Here is a 22,415-nt window from a genome sequence, read left to right on the forward strand (position 1 = left end):
GTAGTGACAATGGAATTCAACAATTCTGCTGTTGGGAAATGCAAACTCTCTGGGGGCAGGCACTCTTTTTATTTTGTGTTTATCACTCTATCCTCAGGATGTAGCACTATGCCCACAGCATAGAAGATCAATATGATCTCATCTGATCCACAAACAACCCATTCAAGCTAAGTACTTATAGGTATCATGAAGGAAAACATGAGGAAACAGGACCAGAGGTTAAGTGACTTGCCTACAGTGTTATCATAAGTACCAATGTCAGTATTTAAACCCAGGTCAATCCCAATTCCAAATCTCGCTATGCCACACTAGAAGAAGAAACTAACAGTGAAAGAAAAATGATTGGGAATTTTGGGAGGAAACAACTATACCATCATAAGATTCATTACAGTAAAAAGGAAAAACAGGCACAGTCTGACATTTATATCTTAGGATAAAAAAAAAATATTTGAAAAAAAATGAACCTTTGTCTTTCAATAGCCTTGACTCCCTTTTCTCCTGTTCTTTATAATTTTAACTGGATCATCTGGCTAAAAATTTTATAGGACCAAGTGAGTAAGGGGGGATAGACATTCTCAAGAATAAAATCCAAATGAGGGAAAAACAAATTATTTCAGTCAAGAAGAAAAGGGAGATGCATCTTAAGGAGAAAGTATCTTACGGTATTCTTTGTAGAAAGGACAGAGAGATTAGGACGCAACAACTGAACATTCAGGTTGCACAGGAACCAAATGTATGGCCAGAACCAAACAGTTATCATTAACTCTTTGATAAGAGTAACCCAGCCAGGGATCTGTACTGAGCCCATTAGTTGTTTACATTTTTATCAATGACTTGGATTAATTTGTAGACAGAATGCCTATTAAATTTGTAGATGAATGACAATGTCCAGATTCAAAAGATTCAAATCTCAAGAGGTCTAACCATTCTAAATAGCAATCTGGAATTATATTGAGAGTAATCAAAATGTCTATACTCCTTGATCTAGAAATCCTAATGCTAGATACATATCTTCCTTCTTTTATTTATTTATTTACTTTTAGTTTACAACATTCAGTTCCACGGTACGTTGAGTTCCAAATTTTATCCTCCTCCCTCCCTGCCATGGTGGCATGCAATCCTATAGAGGTTCTACAAATACCTTCACGTTAAACATTAGTCAAGTTGTAAGGAAGAATTATAACCAATGGAGTGAACAATGAGAAAGGAAAAAAACAAAACAAGAGAGAGAGCAAGTAGTTTGCTTCAATCTGCATTCACACTCTGTAATTCTTTCTCTGGATGTGGATAGCCCTTTCCATCACAAGTCTTTTGAAGTTGTCTTATAGTCTTGCATTGCTGAGAGGCGCCCAGTCTATCAAAGTTAATCACAGGTACAATGTGTACAATGTTTTCCTGGTTCGGTGTCCCTCACTCAGCATCAGTTTATATAAGTCTTTCCAGGTTATTATGAAGTCTGTCTGCTCCTCATTTCTTATGGCACAATGGTATTCCATTACATTCATATACCACACCTTATTTAGCCATTCCTCCTAATGAGGGGCTTGATTTCCTTGATTTCAGTATTTAAACCCAGGTCAATCCCAATTCCAAATCTCACTATGCCACACTAGAAGAAGAAACTAACAGTGAAAGAAAAATGATTGGGAATTTTGGGAGGAAACAACTATACCATCATAAGATTCATTACAGTAAAAAGGAAAAACAGGCACAGTCTGACATTTATATCTTAGGATAAAAAAAAAAATATTTGAAAAAAAAAATGAACCTTTGTCTTTCAATAGCCTTGACTCCCTTTTCTCCTGTTCTTTATATTTCTCTTGATTTCCAATTCCACCACAAAAAGAGCTGCTATAAATATTTTTGCACATATAGGTCCTTTTCCTACTTGTATGATCTCTTTGGGATACAGTACTAGAAGTGGTATTGCTGGGTCAAAGGGTATGCACATTTTTATAGCCTTTTGGGTATAGCTCCAAATTGCTCTCCAGAATGGCTGGATCAGTTCACAACTCCACCAACAATGTATTAGTGTTCCAATTTCCCCACATCTTCTCCAACATTTATCATTTTCCTGTTTTGTCATGTTAGTCAATCTGACCGGTGAGATATGATGCCTCAGAGTTGTTTTGATTTGCATTTCTCTAATCAATAATGATTTAGGGCATTTTTTTCATAGTATAATAAGTATCTTTAATTTCTTCCTCTGAAAAACTGCCTGTTCATATTCTTTGATCATTTATCAATTGGGGAATGACTTGCATTCTTATATATTTGGCTCAGTTCTCTGTATATTTTAGAAATAAGGCTTTTATCAGAGACACTGGTTGTAAAGTTTTTTTCCCAATTTTCTGCTACCCTTCTGATCTTGGTTACACTGGCTTTGCATAAAAACTTTTCAATTTAATGTAATCAAAATTATCCATTTTACATTTTATTATGCTTTCTATCTTGTTTGGTCATAAATTCTTCCCTTCTCCATAAATTTGACAGGTAAATTTCCTTGCTTTCCCAGATTGCTTACAGTATCAGTCTTTATATCTAGATTGTAAACCCATTTAGACTTTATTTTGCTATATGGTGTAAGATATTGGTCTACACCCAGTTTCTCCAATACTATTTTCTAGTTTTCCCAGCAGTTTTTGTCAAATAGTGAGTTCTTATCCCAGAAGCTGTTTATCAAACAGTAGATTACTACAGTCACTGACTACTGTGTCTTGTGTACCTAATTATTCCACTGATCTACTACTCTATTCCTCAGCCAGTACCAAGCAGTTTTGGTGACTGTTGCTCTATAATAAAATTTAAAATCTGGTATGGCTAAGCCACCTTCTCTAGAATTAATTGCCTTGATATTCTGGACCTTTTGTTCTTCCAAATGAATTTTATTACTATTTTTTTTCTAGTTCCATAAAATAATTTTTTGGTAGATTGACTGGTATGGCACTAAATAGGTAAATTAATTTAGGTAAAATTGTCATTTCTATTATATTAGCTCAACCTAACCATGAGCAACTGATGTTTTTCCAATTATTTAGATCTGACTTTATTTATGTGAAAAGTGTTTTGTAATTGTGTTCATAGGGCTTGTTTTGGTAGTTAGACTCCTAAATATTTTATAATGTCTACAGTAACTTTAAATGGAATTTCTGTATTTCTTCTTCCTTCTTCTTTTACGATAATAATATTCCCTTTCCACAAACACATTTATTGCAGCACTTTTTCTAGTGGCAAAGAATCAGAAACAAAGTAAATGACTACTGACTGAACAACAGTCAACAAATTCACGTAGTACATGATTATAATGGAATATTACTTCACTCTTAAGATGAATATAAAGAATACCAAAAGCATGGAAAAACTTATATGAACTGATACAAAGTGAAGTAAGCAAAACCAGGAAAACAATAAACATAATGCCAACAATATATACAGAAAAAGCAAACCCCCTAACCCTACAATGCAACACAACAGTCTAATTATAATGGGAGAATCTGAACCTGAAGAAGAGAGGAGAGAACATATCTCCTCTCTCTGCAGAAGTGGGAGAACACTGGCTGCTATGTTCATTCACTTTAATAAGTCACTTTCCCACTCATTTTTAGTTTTTGCTCTAAGTGATGGCTCCTCCATGGGGGAAAGATGTATTGTTGAATTAAGAGAAGAAAGTGAAAGAAATGAAGATGAAAATGAAGACAACAATGACAGAGAAGACGAAAAATAATATTAACAGGCTAGAATGTTAGGCTTTATGTAAAAAGACAACATATAATGGGAACAAATTGAAAATCTTACTCTTTGGTTAAGAAAATCAGTCTCTCAACTAAGCTCAAGATGGGAGAGGCATGATGAGACAGCAGTAGTCTGAGAAAGAACTGGGGGGTTTTAGTGGACTGCAAGTTTAACGATCCAACAGTGTGATATATGAGCCAAGAAAGCTAATGCAATCTTAGGCTGTATTAAGAAAAACACAGTGTACAGGACTAGGAAAAGTATTCTGCTTCAGTCAGATCCCATTTGGAAAAATATATTCAGTTTTGGGGGCCACTGATGAGTTAGGGAATACCTCCCAGACAGAGGAAGGCAACCAGAAAAGTTATGGACCTCAAGATGGTGCCCTTATGAATACTGGTTGGAGCAATGAGCGATGAGAAAAGTCACCAACCTGCACTTGAGGTGTCATATGGAAGAGTGACTGGCCTTGTTCTGTTGGACCAGAGATAAAAAGAAATAGAGGTGACAGGCAAAAATTGATATAAGGAAAAACTTCCCAACTCTTAGAACTATCCCAAAGTGGAATGGGATATGTCAGGAAGCAGTGGGCACCCTGTCACTGGAGGTCTTCAAGCCTGAATGAGTATTTGCTGGGTATACCATGCGATCATCTATTAGGCTAGAAGAGACCTTCCAGGCCATCTGATCCAAATCCCTCATTTTATAGATTAATAAACTAGGTTCAGAGGTATGAAGGGATTTGCCAAAGGTCACAGAATAAATAGGGGAACCAGGATCATAGAATCATAGAACTGTGGTCCTGAGGAATGAGATATGTTAGCAATGTTGTTGTTTTAGTCATTTTCAGTCATGTCTGACTCTTTGTGATCCCATTTGGGGTTTTCTTGGTAAATATATTGGAGTGGTTTTCCATTTCCTTTTCCAGATTATTTTACAGATGAGGAAACTGAGGCAAACAAGGTGAAGTGACTTGACACAGGCTAATAAATGTCTAAGGCTGGATTTGAAGTCAGGTCTTCCTGATTCCAAATCTAGGGTTCTATTCACTGTGCCACTTGGGCTGTCCCCATGTTAGCAACGGGAGGCTTCAATTATCTACATATATATGCTAGAATTTTTTCTCCACCAAAGCAGAGCAGCTGACTACCTGATGAACCATCAGGGTATTTGACACTGGATCTCATTCTCCTTAAAAAAGAATTGGTTGCTGGGGTGGAAATGATGGGAACCTTCGGAAGGATGTGATCATTGCATCCTAGAGCTTATGATAAAGAAGGAGAGGAAATCTGGACACAGTCTGAAATGTGCCCTAGGGCACATCTGAGGAAACATATTTTAGGAAAAAAAATATTTCAGTGGGCTCAGAGGAAAGGATAGGTAGGATCTCATGCAGCAAACTATTTCTGGGGAAGTCATATCAAGGAGGTTGAGAGATGCTCAAGGAAGAAATTTTCAATGAAGATACAACGAAAATAATTCCAGTAATGATGAAAAATGGGATTAGTCTGAAGAGATCAATGTGAATATAAAGGGAACTCTCACCACCATTTTTTAAAAAAACTATGGAATATGCAAGTTGAATATAAAGCAAGTTGAAATAACAGAGTTATAGTATAGTGTGTAGTACTGTCAGGAATGCTAAAGCTCAAAATGGGCTGAGCAAGGTCAGGAAAGGTAAACAACAAAAAAAACTTTCTTAAAGTTGTACTGGGAGCAAAGGAGGCTCAAAGAAAGGGCAGGACCTTTGCTTGGGGTGGATGGGACAATGGTAACTGACAAGAGACAAGGGAAAGCTGCTCCATTCTTAGTTTAGTTGTTTTTTTCCAACGGAAGTGACATAACAAAAATGACTAACAAACTCCTTGAGAGGATGCTTGGGCAGTGGGCAAGGCAGCTGATAAAGCTGGGAAAAGATGAGAGCTTCTGTGGTGAGGGGAGAGGACCCCATTCCACCCTGAGCCACACCTTCTGTTCTTTTCTTCTGTAACTTCTCCTCAGGTTTCTTTGCTGGATCTTCATTCAGGTCATGCCCACAAACTAGCAGCCCCACAGGACTCTATCCTGGGCCCTCTTCTCTTCACCCTCTGGACTACTTTTTTTGCTGCTATCAGCACCCAAGGATTTAATGACCATCTCTATGCTGATGATTCTCAGATCTACCTATCCTGCTCTAACCTCTCTGCTGACCTCTAGTCTTGCATCTCCAACCATCTAATGGACATCTTGAATTGGATGGGCTGGAGACACCTGCATCTTAGCATATCCCCACCTGAAAGCATCTTTCCCTCTAGGCCCCCCTTCCTCCCAAACTTCCCTATTACTGTGCAGGGCAACACCAACCTCAAAGTTTCTCAGGCTTTCAACCCACATGTCAACCAACCTAGGTTTTATCCTTGACTCCACTCTATGACCCACTACTCATATCTAATCTACTGCCAAGGCCTGTCAACTTCACCTTTGCAATATGTGTCTTCTCCCTACTGACACTGCAACCCCTCTGGTGTAGGCCCTCATCACCCCACAACTGATCTATGACAAGTACACTGGCTAGCCTGCCTGCCTCATCTCTCCCCAATACAGTACATCCTCCCATTCAGCTACTGAAGTTATTTTCCTAAAGCACATGGCTGTGTCTTCCTTCTATGAGGATGATAAACTTCAGTAGTTCTGATCACCTCTCACATACAAAATCCTTAGTTTGGCATTCAAAGCCCTTTACAACCTGTTACCACAATCTCTGCCCCTGCCAAATCTTTTTATACCTTATCCATTCTACATGCTCTTTCTCTGGTTCAGAATCACTGACCACTTGGCTTTTCCATGAACAAAACACTCCATCTCTGAGCTCTGGCCATTTTCCCAGGCTGTGCCCCATACTGGAATGTTCTCCCTCCTTATCTCTGTCTATTGTCTTCCTTGGCTTCCTCCAAGTCCCAGCTAAAATCCCACCATCTTTACGAAGCCTTTCCCAATCCCTCTATTAATGACTTCCAATTTGACTTGTATATAGTTTGTTTGTCCCTATTTGTTTGGTTGTCTCTTCGATTATACTATGAGCTCCTTGAGGGCAGGGAAAGTCTTAGCACTTAGTACACTGCTTGGCATACAGCAGATACTAATAAATGCTTGTTGGCTAACTCACTGAAACTTTGATAACTATAGTCTACAATCCCCCCAGGCCACTCCTCTCCTTCCTCCAAGGAGTTCAGTGCCCTGCTCATAAACTGTCTCTCTGGGTCCCTTACTCCTGGACCCATCCAGGAAAGGAATGAGCAATTAGACAGTGCCTACTGCATGCTAGGTGCTGCTAATAAGCACTTTTTACAAATGCAACCTCATTTGATCCTCACAACAACCCTGCAAACTAGGTGCTATTATTAGTCCTGTTTTACAGCTGAGGGAAGAGACAAATGACTTGTCCAAGGTCATATAGCTAGTAAGTGTCTGATGTTTAGAGCTCAGGTCTTCCTGACTAGGACCAGGATTTTGTTCGCTGCAAAGTCAGCAGCCTCTGTCATCTGTCATGCTAGGGGACTTTTTTCTTGAGGGGCAATTCGGGTTAAGTAACTTGCCCAAGGTCACACGGCTGTTAAGTGTCTGAGGTTAGTTTTGAACTCATGCCCTCCTGACTCCAGGGCCAGTGCTCTATTCACTGGGCCACCTAGCTGCCCTGGGGACTTATAATGTACATACTGACACTGCTTCAAATACTTTATCCTCACAGTTCCCCAATTTACTCATTTCACATGACCTATTTCTCCACCCCAACTCAGCCACACACACAGATGGTTCTAGTCTTGATTTGCCATAACTCAAATGTACCACTTCTATATTCACGAATTCTGAAATTCCTGTATTGGGATAACAATCTATTGTCATTCCACTTCTCCGTTTGCCTTGCAACCTCAAACCCTGCTCTTTATTCTTACCACGATCTCCCATCCTTCCATCTCTGAGTCTTCTCCCAAGACACCACCTCAACACTAGCTTCACTTTTCTCCTTTTCCCATCTTCACCCCTTGGTGAACCAGCTCCTAACATTGTCCTCTTGAGTCCCTTGACCCCTTAACTGTATTGTCCATCTTGCTCGTCCACGCCCCAGCCTTGGATCACTCCCACTGTCTGCTGCTTTTACTCCTACACACACGCTACTGGAGGAAATTGGAGAAAAATCATACAACTCTTTTGATTGGGTCCACAATAAGTTTATGTTGCATATTTATTGCAATTTATGTGGCAACTGGGCCTTCACTGCAGCAAGATCCTCCTTTTACACCTTCCTAAATAACTCACTACTCACCCTCCACAGTGGCTTTTCCAAACCTTTTCATTCATCCTCAAGCCTGCCTTGGTGGCCCCTTCTTCCATCTTCTCAGGAGAGAATCAGCTCCCTCTTCTCCCTTCATAGCACCCAGATACTCTCTGTCAGTCACACGGAGAGGTGGTTCTTCTATATGTACAACCGATCCTATTCTATCCCATCTCCTCCAGCAGCCTGTCCTGCCATCCCCACTACAGCAGATCTGCACTCTCGCCCTGTCTACTGGCTGCTTCCCTACTGCCTACAAACCTGCCCATGTATTTTGCTGTTCAGTCATTTTTCAGGTGCCACTCCATTTGGGGTTTTCTTGGCAAAGATAATGGAGTGGTTTTCCATTTCCTTCTCTGGCTCATTTTGCAGATAAGGAAACTGAGGCACATGACTCAGCAAATGTCTGAAGTCATATCTGAACTGAGGCCTCTAGGGCCAGTGCTCTACCCATTGTGCCACCTAGCTGCTTTGGGCATATATTGCTCCCACCCTTTCCAATGTTATTTTATACTACTCCCTTCCATGCATACTTCATTTCCATCAAGCTGGCCTCCCCAACTTTGGGTCAGGTTTCCCCTAAATCTAGAATGTACTTCCTCTTACTCTTCCTTTTAGAATGCTGGATCTTTCTTCTCTTAGCATGCCACCTCTGGCATCAAGGTTCTCCTGGAGCCTCCAATTGTTAAAATTACATAAAAAATTCACATTGACTTATGTACCTATAAGCTCCCCAAAAGAACGTAAGCTCCTTGAGGACAGGACTATTTTTTATATTTTTCTTGTATCTCCAGAGCCTAGCATGGTGCATTCATGTAGCAGGTATTTAATGCTTGCTGAATAGAATAGCTGTAATGGTTAGGTCTTCTTTCCTTTCACTGATTCTCAATCTACCTCCCTGAGACTTACTTTTCTTCTTGTTCTGCCTTCTAGGTACTATCAAAATAAGTCTAATCCCTTTTTATTGACAGCTCTTCAAATATCTGAAGACAGCAATTATGGCACCTTCCCTCTCCTCCATGTTAAATATTCTTGGCTCCTTCAAATGAACCTTCGAAAATTCTGAGTACTCGCACAATCCTAGAGGTCTTCCTCAGGGCTCGAGCTGCCTGTTCACAGAGTAGAGGAGAAGCAATGGGCAGAAGGTATAGGGAGGCAGAGGGTGGCTTAATAAAACAGAGAGCTGCCTAAAAATAGGATCAGAAAAATTGGATCCAGAGGTGGGACAATATAGGCCACACAGTCCACCCCCCTGATGTTACAGATGAGGAAAATGAGACCAGAGAGGTAAGGGTCACATAGTTATTAAATATCTCAGCTGAGATTTATATTCACATTTTAATAACTCCAACTTGGGCATCCTATGTGCTGTGCTGGCTCTCATTATCCATGCCTTAAAGGGAGTGTCACCACCAGAATGGCTGGTTCATGCAGAGGTTGGATAGTGTAAGACAGTCTCAGCTAGGAGTTGAATTTGAACATCTCTTAGATCCCTTCCAACTCTTAGATTGTGTTTCTATGCCAAATTTCCCCATATAATCCATTCTCAACTACCTGCATTCAGGGAAGAGAAGAGTAATACATTCTGCAAATGATGTCTACTGGGCTTTGGGATGCATTAGATGTGGCTAGAAGTGAATTTACATTCCTAATTGTATTTCACTTAGGATAATATGATTATTTTACATTTCCTAAATATTTCTCAAGAATTCTGGGTGGAAGCAGGGGGAAGCCAGTATGGGATCAAAAACTGGTCACAGACATAATATATAAAGAGAAAGCTGAGGACTTCTGTAAGCGAAGTAAAAAATAAGATACTGTCATCTGTTTCTCCCCGATCAGTCTGTTTCAGGTTCTCATGGGATAAATTCTGCAAAGCTCCTTCACGTGTATTTCATTTAATCCTTATGAGGCAGGCAATATTTATTTATCCCATTTTGTATGAGGAAAATGAGATAAAAGCTTAGAAGGTAAGCTCCTTGAGTATAAGGAACAACCGTGGTTTTTTTTGTATGAGAAAGAGAAGGGAGGAAGGGGGAGGGGAAGGAGGAGCAAGTTAATGGATTAGGATCATAGGACTTGTACCATAACAGAACCTTAGATCATCTAGGCCAACCCTTTCATTTTACATATAGGAAAAGTGAGGCCATGAGTTAGTGATCTGACCAAAGTCACATAACAGATATACAGCCTAGACCTGAATTCAGGTCCTTGAGCTTCAAATCCAGTGATCTTTCCACCACTAGACTATTATTACTTCACTAAGTTTTCTTAATGTTTTTTATTTTCATGTCACATTGGTTCCTGGATTTTCTCTATATTGCAACCCATCCAAAGAGCCTTTCCCTTAAAAAGATAAAGACTATTAAAAACTGATATATCATGATAGCATTTGCAACATTATGCTCCACAGGCCCCTCTCCATCTCTTCAGGTAAAGGTAGGTGTATTTTCTTGTCTTCTCCAGAGCCAAAAGTGGTCATTAAATATAGTTTCCAGCTTCCAGTGATTTTTCCATTTATATTGTTGGAATCACTGTGTATATTATTTTCCTGGTTCTGCCTTCATTCCATATTAGTTTATAGACACCATCCCATATTTCTCTAACTCTTAATTCATCATTTCTGCTGGTCTATGAGCTCCTTGAGAATAGACTTTTTTTTTTTGCCATTCTTTGCAGTCCTAGGACTTAACACAATCACCATCACATATTAAAATACTAGAATTTTTTTCAATTATTCCTCAAAAGGACACGTACTCTTTTCACAGTTGTGTGGAATTATTTTTTTTTATAATTAGGACTTCTTTCTTTGACCTGTTGGGGTATATTCCCATCCCTGGGCATCTCCAGGCCAAAGGGATAGAACTTAAGGGTCAGTGGATAAAGAGCTCCAAATTCCAAAGCAACATGACATTATAGAAAGGCTATCAGAAACTTGGAGAAAGGTAGAGCTGGGAAAGAGTGATATTTCTCATGATTCAAAATTGTTGGACCAATTTCTAACTCCACCAACAGTGTATTAGTGTCTCTCTTCCTACAACCCTCCAACACTATTTCTGTTTTTTGTCATTTTTTGCCAGTTTGCTAGTTGTGAAGTAAAACCTTAGAGTTGCTTTAATTGGATACTGCCTAATTAAAGCTGAGGTTTCCTGACTTCCAGTTGAGATGACTTCCCCAGTAGCACACTGCCTCCTTTTATGCGTTATGACAGTATCAACGGCTTCCTCCTCCCACCCCGTTTCTCACTTTCTGCCCTTCTAAATGGCAGCCAATGAGCTCTAATATGTACCATAGCTGGGTAACAAGGGGACTTGGAGTCCCAATTGCCCCCAACCCAAAAAGCCAGTGGTGCCCAAACTGCCTGCGTTGGCTGTTTTAGATGGGATCTAGTTAGATTAGAGAGTCTAATGCGGTCAGTGGACAGAGGGTTCCAAACCCCAAGGCAACATGGATTCCAGAATGGCCAGCAGAAATCAGGGGAAAGGTATAAAACTGAGAAAAGAAGAGTACTTAATGAAAACCAAAAGTCTCTATTCCAAGCTAAGTCAAGCTATCTAGTTAAAGGAAATCTTCCTCCAAAGAACTTATCCTATAGCATGCCGTGGGCAGATGTAACTGATCAAAACACAAAACTAGTCTTTAGTGGTGGAGTCAAAGCGTTCTTCACAGATGAGGAAAACAGAAAGGATTTACTCAAGTGCCCATAGATTGTAAGTAGCAGTTCCCTGACACCAGATTTAGGGTTCATGCTAGGCTAGAGAGGCTACTCCAATTTGATACCAAGTCTCTGACATGGGCTGCTCTCATTTTGTAATCAAACTACTCTTGGATCTGCTGTTTGGTTCCCTAAGCTGACATTTGCCTAGGACAGGCTCATGAACACCATTCCTGGGGAAACCTTCTAGCCAGGTTCATCTCCTGAGTCAGCAAAGAGGTATCATGCTTTACAAATCAGCCTCTCCAACAGGCTCAGGGTGAATAAGTTTACTAAAGTTTTTTTTTTTTACACCACATGAAAAAACAAAATCAAATTTGTAACCCTCGAAAGCTGAGGATGGGACCCTGAAGCCAAAGTAGGAGGCTCAAATTAACCAGAGAGTTTTCATACTAACCTCATTATCAAGGAAGATTGGCATTTTGGGGGTCTTCTAGGGGGAGGGAGATGAAGTGAAGGGAGAAGCTGTGTAGGAAGAAGAGGGATGACGATGTATAGACAAGAGGTTGGATGAGTGCTCACCAAATGACTAGTCTGGCAACCACCGGAACTTGTGGACCAAAGCAAACACAACTGCTAGGGGAAGCAGGACTGAGTGGGATCACAGGAATTAAGATTCAGAAAGGGGTCCTTGAGACCATCTTTGTACTTCATGTCAAGGCCAGGGTGGAAAAGTGGCTCATCAAGGTGGCACCAGAGACTTTGGCTGTTTATACACTGTCTCCTCCAACAGAATGTGAGCTCCCTGAAGGCAGCAACTATGTTTTTGCTTTTGTGTCCCCAGCACTTAACTCAGCAACATGTCAGGCAAGGAAGTAAGTGCTTAATAAATACTTGCAGATTTACAAACTTGATGCCTCAATTGGTTTATCCCCTTCTTTCATCTCTGAGCTGCAGAAATTGGTGGGCAGAGGAAGGACTAATATATAGACTAAAGAATTTAGTTTTGGTTTCTCTCCCTACCCCACCCCCTAAAACTCAGTAAGGGATCAGCAGGGGAAAGAACAGGTACAGAGAAGGTAGATTTTTACTCTAATTTTAAGAGATCATAAGTTTCACAGCTGAAATATCTAATTCCTTAATTCTGTGTAATAGGGAAACGAGGTCTACAGAGATAAAAGGGACTTGCTCAAGGTCCTATGGGTAATAAGCAGTAGACCTGGGGTGTGAACCTAGGTCCTGACCCCAAATCTTTCCCTTACAACATGATGTCTTTGGTTTTATCAGGTTTGCAGGAGGGAATGAAAGCTAAAAACTGCCTCAATTTCTTTGTTCTCATCCCTATGGTAAGAGGGGGAAGAGGAGGTATGAAAATGATACTCAGGGCTTCCAAACATCCCTTCCATTTCCTCTCTGCCTGTCACTCCTTCCTACAGAATTTCTGTTTTGCTGTTTCAGTCAATCCCCTTGTCCCCCAGTACTGTTTTTAAAAAATTGAGAGGGGAAAAAAAAATCACATAATAAGAAAACGTCCTCTTTTGGGGGGATAGGGAAAGAAAAAAGCCTGAGTAGATTCTTTGTGCCATTGGTCTTACCGTTCACCTTTCCTGTGATGTCAACTTTCTAAAAAAAGGATTACACTCTAATGTAGTTTGTGGATTCAGCCCTACTGCTTCTCTATACAACAGCACACAGAATACATTAGGGGTTACTGTGGGGGGTGACTTTGCCTTTAAGTCAGGGATGCTACTGAGGGGACTCTTGTCAAGTACTAGGTGGACTATATAATTTCTTAAGACCCCTTTAGCTTTGAGATTCTATGACCTGGGGAAGCATAACACTATCTATAAAGAAATTCTAAGACTAGATGGTATCTGGATGGAAAGGGGGCAGGGCCCAAATGAGACCAAGAAGTGATGTTGGTCATCTGCTGCTAGCCCACATACATACAGTCAGTTCTGTTCTAACACTGTACTAGGCAAAACCAAGCAATAAAACCACAGAACTTATGGAGGAAACAGGATTAGGGGCAAAATGCTCAAAAGTTTCTTCAGTAGCACATTAAAAAAAAAAGATGGGAACCTAATAAAAGAGCAGTAGCAGTTTTGTATGTGTCAAATGGGCCAGAAATACATAAATACTTCAACAGACAATGGCCCAGTCTGCAGCCTAGGGCTATGATGCATCTCCATGGTAGAAAGTGGGTAAGGGCGGTGTGGACCAGTTCTCTTTGTGCATAGCTCCAACTGTACCAAGAAACATGTAAGTCGGCACTTTATACCTTAACAAAGAACTAAAGTTTACTTGTGGACATTGGGGAAGGACTGTAGCTTGAGAATTATTGTGAAATGGTGCCATTTTCTGTATTTTATTTTATTTATTTTTTGCTTTTTTGGAGGAGGGAAGGCTGGGCAATTGGGGTTAAGTGACTTGCCCAAGGTTACATGGTTAGTTTTTGTGTTAAGTGTCTGAGGCCGGATTTGAACTCAGGTCCTCCTGACTCCAGGGCTGGTGCTCTATTCACTGTGCCACCTAGCTGCCCCCATTTTCTGTATTTTCACTGTTTCTTATGGAAGCAATCATGCAGAAATAAACTTGAAATTCATGTTATGCTCAAAATGTTCCTTAATAAATCAATCATGTTGGAACAAATTCACATTTTTGAAACATGTATGATACAGTAAAAATGACTGTATCTTAAAGACTTCTGTACTTTCAAGTTGTATTTTATCTGTTTTCCTTCAGTTCACTACTAAATTACAGCATTAAGAATGAGAAGGAAAAAATGTAGGAAATAGAAGCCCAGAACGAGGAAGGGACTGGCCCAAGGCTCCAGAGCCAGTAAGCAACATAGCCAGGATTCAAACTCTGGTCATTTGTAAAATTTTTTGTGATAAGTGTCATTTCTGGCCCAGGTGAGGTAAAGCAAAGATTTCTTTCTAGACCTAGGCCCACGGATGAGGAAACAGCAGTAGTCCAGGGTCTAGGTCACAACATTTGCAGAAATGGAGAGAGAAGGGCCACCAGGCTAAAAGACTATTGGAGAGTGAAGAAATACCAAGTACAGTGGTTGGAACTATGAATGTTGTTCCCATTTTTGTCCATTTCTTAAGGGCTTAGTTGTAATTTAAACTCCCAGGAAGCAATGTGGTAACTGTCTAGCTTATGTGGGGTCTTGAGGGTGGATGTGCCAATCATTCATCTCCACACACAGACTGATCTATACCTTTTATAATACTGAATTGAAGAAACACCATTGCAGAAAAAAACCAAAAACCAAAAACCATTAATTCCTAACACTGAAGTAGAGGAGGCTTTCCTGGAGCCAGATAGCCCATGTCATAGGGGTCCGTGGCAAGGCGGGCAGGGATGGGAAGCCAAACTCAGAGTGCATGTTCCAGCATTGTGAGGAATTAGCCAGTTCTGGAACATTTGGCTCTGACTGGAACGGCGCCACTCAGGCAAGGGGCACTGCACAAAAGCAATTTTTTCCTTGTAAAAATAACATAATCCAAGCATCCCAAAAATGAAGCCCTCATTTGCCCTGCTCCCTGGCATTACAGGGAATGCTGTTTCTAGTCCATTCCTCAAATACCCGAAACATTGACTATCAACAAAAATATCACTTTCCTCAGACTGTAGCAACCATGAATACATCTTAAAGAGGGGCTACTTAGGAATAGTAAGAAAAGAAAAAAAAAACTGTATGTCTTTCAACTTATTGCTTGAAGTACTGTTTGAGAAAGCTCCTGGCATCCTGTCAAACAACCTGGCCAGCATGCTTACTCAAGTGACTGGTCTATTTAAAACAAACAAAAAAAGATACCCAACAAAATTTGAAAAGAAAAAAGCAGTGTCACTATGGAAAGAAACCCTTATGTCGGTGGGCAGGTGGGGGTCGATAGAACAGAAGACCCTTCCCCACCCTTAGACGCTCTGCTCGCTTGGTGATACTTGAACCCCTGGCTGACCACACGGCACAAGCTGCTCTCCCCCACTACTGGGCTTGACGGTAGCTTGTGCAACTATTCTAAGCCTCTGCCTCCTCTCTCATTAGACTGTCGTCTGGTGGCTGAACTTCCTCTCCAGAAAATTCTGAGTGTTCACTCTTCTGTTCTGCTCTCTCCTCTCTAAGCCCTGTCTCAGAGGTCTCCTCGTCACCTAGGAAATACACAGGGAAGCAAAAAGGACAGGTTGGTTAGAAAGGAAATGTTTTTTTCAGACAGTGGCATGATGGACTTTGAGCACTTATGGCTTCTGGCGTTCAGAAGGTAAAGGGGTAAAGATGACAATCAATGATCTTTTCACATCTTTGTTCTCCTACACTGAGTTCCCTAGGTTCATATGGGTTTGGCTCCAATCCACCTATTTACAGTATTCCTTTCTCCTATTTCACGGAGGATATACTCCTACAGAAGCCGGGAGAGCAGGGATAGACAGGTAGTTTGAATAATTCATCTTTTATCCAGAGAAGGGCATTAAATGGATTTGAATGACCCCTTGGGAAAGTTTAAACTTATTTCTCAATGCTGAGTCCCTACCAATTACAATGAGCTACCTTAAAATAGGAATCAGTTTGTATTCATCTTAGCCAAACTTCAAATGGTTATGCTCCCTTAAAAACTTTTATCTATCATGAAGGATTTCCCTATCTTTCCTCTATTAAAAAGAATTAATTCTATTCACATTTTCCCAGCTATCAGCTTAAAATTTGATGCACTGCCTTCATTAATAGCAGAGCACTTTTTGGAAACCATGAAAACCACTGTGCTTCTGAGAGGCGCAGAATTCTAGCCTCCAAGTTAAAAGGATGTCAGCATCACCACCAAGGACCCACACAGGCCCCAGGCTCCTACCCAAGCATGCCAGACTCTAGCTATCCAGGGAGTAATTGGAGAGAAAAGAAGAGAGCTGATGCAGAGCAAGACTGGGGTCTAACTGAAACCTTCTGAGAATACTTCAAAAGACCCATAATGTATTTCATCAGGGTTGGGACTCTCCTTGCCAAGGCAGAGCCTGATACCTCTATGCCTCAACTAAGTCGATTTCATGAATCTCTATGACCAGCCACTGCCTGGGGGGTCAGCCTTCTTGTGATCTGCTTCCCAAATCCATCTAGGCTGCTCCACAAATGACCAGTACAGTCTGTCACCAAGTTCAAAATGACCTGACAAAGCTTATGCATTCTTCTAAAATCCAGGTTCACTTCCATACTGCTGTGAAACATCAGAGAAGGACTTTAGTTAAGCCTCTAGGAAATTCAGGGCCCAGTTATTACAACCACTATTAATCCGATAGATGTCTTCCAAGGAACAGCCTAAAGACAGAAGCACATCAGTAGGTTGGCTGCAAGGTAATTTTTGACTACAACTCTCCAAAACCCATCCCTAAATTGTAGAGAGTTCTAATCTGTGTTGGTAATCCATGGGTCATCTGTGATAAACAGAATCCCTGAAATATTATGGATAACTACTAATGTCTATGAAGTGGCCCTAGGTACTTCTAGGCCAAGTCGGTGAAGCACAATCTCTGGTAAGAGAAAGACAAAGCTGTGCATTTAGCTCGGGGATGGGCAGTGTGGTTGCCAAGAAAAATCAGAGAGCTTCACGACCACACATTGCTCAGAAGATGCTGAATTCTCTGACTCCAGCAACTCTTGAAGGTCATTAGCTTCAGGAGTGGTATGGTCTGCAGTGGCAGAAGGAGGGCCTTGCAGACAACAATTACAGATCCCAGACGTGATAGCAAACATACCTATCTTTTTTTTTTTAAGGTTTATTAAGCACTCTGTGCATAACTACTCTGTGAAAAGGGAAGTGGAAAGAGTCAGAGAACCTGATTTCAAATCCTGCCCATCAGGCACACTAGCTGAGTGACCTCAGGAAAGTCATTTAATCTCCCTGGGCCTCAGTTTCCTCAGTGACAAAATAAAAGGGTTAGATGGTCTCTAAGGAACTATCTAACTCTAAATCTATGATCCTATGACTCTTTTCATACCTGACTCAACTGGTGCTCAGAGAGGCCAAGGGACTTGCCCAGGGTCACACAAAAAGTAAGCACTGATTCTAGGTCTTCTCACTCAAATCCCAGGACTCTTTCCAGCATACAATGTCACTCCCCATACTAACCAAGAAGGCATCAGAAGGGCTGAGACTGGTCATTTGTCTATCACTCTTCCAAGTACTGCAAATGGGTCCAAACTACAATATTCCCTTTAACCAGGAAATGTGACAATGTAAATCACACTTCCCTCTCCTTTCCCTTAGGTCACAGGAGCTTTCTGGGTGGGAAGTGTCCAGAAATCCACACTATGGCCTCTACTTGTCTAGAAACAGTATGAGTCTGGTAATTCCAAAAAAATCTCGGGACAGTTTCTCTGCAGCTGAAAATTCTTTTTGACTCTTCATCACTGAGGGGAGGCAGGTGACTGGTTGGGAAGGAAGCAGTTCTAGAATAAGTATGGTGATCCATGAATGCTCAATTCTGGGGTAAGGCAGCTGATAAGTTAGCAGTCCTCTTAAATATTAATTTATTCCCATTTCCCCCATGATCTTATGATTCTTCCTTGCCTATCACAGAGAATTCAAAGGGGAAAAGAGGAAGAATTGCTTGCATGCATGCATGCATGTGTGTTTTTATGAAAAGTGGTGAGAAAATGTCTCGAGAGAGGAAACTGAACAAAAATTAAAGCCGGGCTTGACTAAAAAGCCAAACAGAAAACTACCAAGATGACTCAAAAGATAACTATCAACTCCTCATAAATTGGTGGGGAGGTGCTCTCTGCATAGTGAAGACAGAATTGGCTTCATGACCCTGAGTCAGGCTGACAAAACTGGCTGAGGACTGAAGTGTATTGAACAACTGGGTCCCTTAGGAGTCAGCAATGCCGGGCAAACTCCTCTTGGACAAAGGTCTTCTCTGACCTCATGGGCTGTTATGGGAACCAAGAGGGGCCAGCAGGTTCCCCGTGCCTTAAACAGCAAAGTCCATGTGACTGAGGGCCTAAAGACTATATAATCTGCCAGCTACTAACCAGAAATGTTGTTCACCAAAACTGCCTTGCCCTGGGCAACTGCAAAAGCACAGGGATGGCTACCCACTATACCAGCTAAGAGGAAGGACCTTTATATATTAGGATTATTACTAATAATGAACAGCTGGGGATACTTACATTGTGCTTACTGTTTACAAAGTACTTTATATCCACTGTCTCATTTGTACCTCACAAGAATCTTGCTAGGAAGGTAGTGCAGATACTGTTATCCCAATTTTGCAGAATACGAAACTGAAGCACAAAGAGTGGTTAAGCATCTCACCCAAGGTCACACAGCTGGGAAGTAGCAGGGAGGATTGGAATCCAGTCAGCTGTCTGATTCCAAATCAAGCACTCTTTCTGCTACACAGTTTCCGATCTGAAATCCTTCCCAATCCTCTTCCTGGAATGATTTCTGAGCCTTCTTCCCAATCCCCAGCTTACCTGGTACTGTGAAATCCTGAGTGTAGATGATGTCATCCTCAATGTCAAAGAGGTCATCGTCCTCTTCCTCATTGTAGCCATGTAGATCCTCCAGATAAGGCACCACTGTCATACTTCGCCACCTGTCCTTGGTTTCCGGGCTGGGAGGAATGGGGACCAAGGCCTCTGCCTGGGGGTGTTTCTTACGAAACCAGCTGCAAGAGCCCAAGAAATGATCAATTCTGGTAAAATTGGTGGGGTGGCCATTAACCCCTTCTAATACTTGGTGCCATTTCTAGAGGTTGGTGGAGACAGTCTCTGCATGCTTTGAAAAAAAGGAGCTGGTTTTAAACTGTCCTGTCTCCTCCTACTATGCTTGCTTTTAGAACTGAAGGTTTTTAGGCAGGGGAAAGAAGTTCCTGCTCTCCTCTATCCCTCAGCAGCTTAATGTGTGAACACTGAAAAGCCAAAGTTCTCTTAGCTCTGCCTGAAATCAGAACAAATAAATTCAGCACATTTGATAGGCCTGACTCCCTGGCGTCAGGTAGAGAGGAAAGGCCACTGTAGCACACCTAGGACAATACTGAGCAAACAGAAAGAATCAGGTTTCTGTTGGCTTAGTTGTTTTTTTTTAAGTTTTAAATCAGAAAGGCTTAGCTGCAAGACTCTAAAAAAATCACTGAACCTTGTGGGCCCCAGGTTCCTCATCCTCAAATGAGTGGCAGGATGGGGGATATATGTGAGAGATGTTGACTAGATCTCTAAGAGTTCTTCCAGCTACAAATGTAGGATCCCATATTGAGGTTCCAGTGTTAGTTAACATTATCACTCTTAAGACACCCTAATTCATGGTGAGCCCCACTGAAGCAAAATGGAACTTGGTGAGTTAAACTCAATGATGCATTAGGAACAGATCCAACAGAAGGGAAGGGGTCAATGAATGAGGAACTTTACTTCAAGCCCTGCCCCCTCCCCATGTTGTGTAGCAGCTGGGTCTTGGTAAGACATAAAGTTCTCACTAATAAGCAGCTGACAAAGGGGTATCAGGTCACCCTGGAATGAGGCACAAGGGAGATGAGCCAACAGGAGACCTGGGAAAGAGCCCAGCACCAATACTTCCCAGCTGTGTGAACATGGGCAAGGCTCTCAAAAACTAAGTAATTTCATCAGTAAAGCAGATATAATACTGGCATTATCTATTTCATAGCAGGTTGTTGTATGGAAACCCCCTTGTAAACCTTAAAGCTTTCTAGAAATAGGAGCTATTATTATGGTGAAAGCCCAAAGCAATTCTCCAAAAGTCTACGAAGCAGTACCAGTGCCAATCTGCATTGATGAGGGAGTTTCTTACACCAATGAAATCATGGGTCCCTCTCTACTCTCAAAATTATGAGGAATATTTTATATATTTCAGTATGTACTTGTGTTCTTTTGTAAGCACCTCCTCTGATCACTTCAGTAGACACTTATAACATTGAGATGTGAGCAGACTTGTTCAGCAGTTGAAAGGATGATTTAATTACCATCTCTATGCTGACCATTCTCAAATGTACCTAGCTGGCCCAAACTCTGCTGACCTCCAATCTTGAATCTCTAACTGCCTTTTAAGATATCACAAACTGGATATCCAGTGGCCACCTTAAACTCAACATATCCAAAACCGAAACCATTATTTCCCCCCTAACCATTCTTGCTCCCCAAGGCCACTTTTCTATTACTGTTGGAAGGCAACACTTGTCTCTTAGGCTTGAGGACTTCTGGACTCCTATTTCTCATGCCCCACATCCAAGCTGTTACCAATGGCTGCAGATTTCACCTTTGAAACATTTCTCCAATATGGTCCCTTCTTTCCTTTGATGCTGCAACCACCCTGTGCAGGCCCCTCATCACTTGAGGCCTGGGATATTGTAATAGCCTGCTGATGGCTTGGCCTGCCTCAGGTCTCTCTCCACTCTAGTCCATTTGCTCACCAAAGTGGTTTTCCCTAAAGCGAAGGTCTGACCTTGTCAGTCCCCTGCTCAACAAACTCCAGTGGCTCTTTCATCTCCAAGATCAAATACAAAATGCTCTGTTTAACATTCAAAGCCCTTCATAACCCAGCCTCCTCCTACCTTTCCAGACTTCTTATACCTTTCTCTCTGCTATGGATTTGATACAATGACACAGGGCTCCTGGCTCTTCAATGTAAGACACTCCATCTTTCCGCCCCAAGGGTTTTTTCTGGCTGTCTCCACACCTGGAGTACTCTCCTTATCTCTCTGCTCCTTGGCCTTCCTGGCTTGCTTTGAGTGCCTGCTAAAATCTTACCTTTTACATATAGTCTTTTCCAATCCCTCTTAATTTTAGTCTTTCCCCTTTGTTAATCCCCTAGGTTAATTATTTCCTATTTATCCTGTACAGAGCTTGTTCATACATATTTGTTTGCTTGTGGTCTTCCCCATTAGACTGTGAGCTCTTTGAGGGTAGGGATTATCTTTTGCCTCTTTTTGTATCCCCAGCTTTTAATATAGTAATTGCCTAATAAATGTTTACTGAGAGACTGAAAAAATGAGGACAGAATATGAGGCCCCCACTGAGTCAGAACATCTGTTTGTATCACTTTAAGATGTACACTGCAGCACAGTGAAAAGAGACTCAGGGTCAGGAGACCTCCGATTTCAATCCTAGCTCCAATATTTTAAGTTACTAACTCTCTATTTGGTTGAAGTATCTAATATATATGTCTAATAATACACGTACTGCTACCTATCTCACAAAACCATTGTGAGAGAAGCACAACAGAAATGAAAGTTGTTGTAATTTTCTGAATTTTAACTGAGCCTCTAAGTGGAGTGATGCTTGACTGTCCATTAAGTAGAATGGTTTTTGCTCCTTGCACAACCACACTTGGCTAGAGAGTGATATTCTTTGTTCTCCCTCCTCCCTGATCTCCCTGGAGTTTCACTACTATTTAATACACCATGTTATGTGATTCTAACTTCCCATCTGTCCAGCCAAGGATAAGAAAAATATGCTTAATCAAGAGTCTGATGGTCTTCGATCAAGTCAGTTACTCAGAGGCCAGAGAGTAGTATCTCTTTATAATATCCAATGCTTGCTCCACCAGTTCCTCTAGGTTTAGCTGCTGTTGAACAAAGGGCTCAAAGCACAACCTCCAGCACGCAGGATTTAACTTTAGGAGTCCTAGAATTGTCTAAAATGCTCAAAAAACACTAAATTGTGGCTGCGGAGGGAAGGTTTCAACTACTAGGCTCTGCCAT

General features: G+C 41.3%; 1 protein-coding gene across 3 annotated transcripts in view; it reads right to left on the reverse strand.

Moving 5' to 3' along the window:
* STK11 (serine/threonine kinase 11) overlaps window positions 1-22,415 on the reverse strand; it is a 179,057-nt gene that overhangs the window by 26,758 nt on the left and 129,884 nt on the right. For 2 of the 3 annotated variants that reach the window (XM_069102023.1, XM_069102024.1), the window contains exon 8: window positions 19,177-19,370. In XM_069102023.1, coding sequence (XP_068958124.1) covers window positions 19,177-19,370 — 194 coding nt within the window. Of the gene's footprint in view, window positions 1-15,534; window positions 15,861-19,176; window positions 19,371-22,415 lie in introns of those variants that run through there. The other variant, XM_069102025.1, reaches the window with a different exon arrangement.

Source organism: Petaurus breviceps, unplaced genomic scaffold (assembly GCF_028583685.1).
Source record: "Petaurus breviceps papuanus isolate PSGF00001 unplaced genomic scaffold, PetGlider_PUasm1.0 523, whole genome shotgun sequence".
Classification (NCBI taxonomy): Eukaryota; Metazoa; Chordata; class Mammalia; order Diprotodontia; family Petauridae; genus Petaurus; species Petaurus breviceps.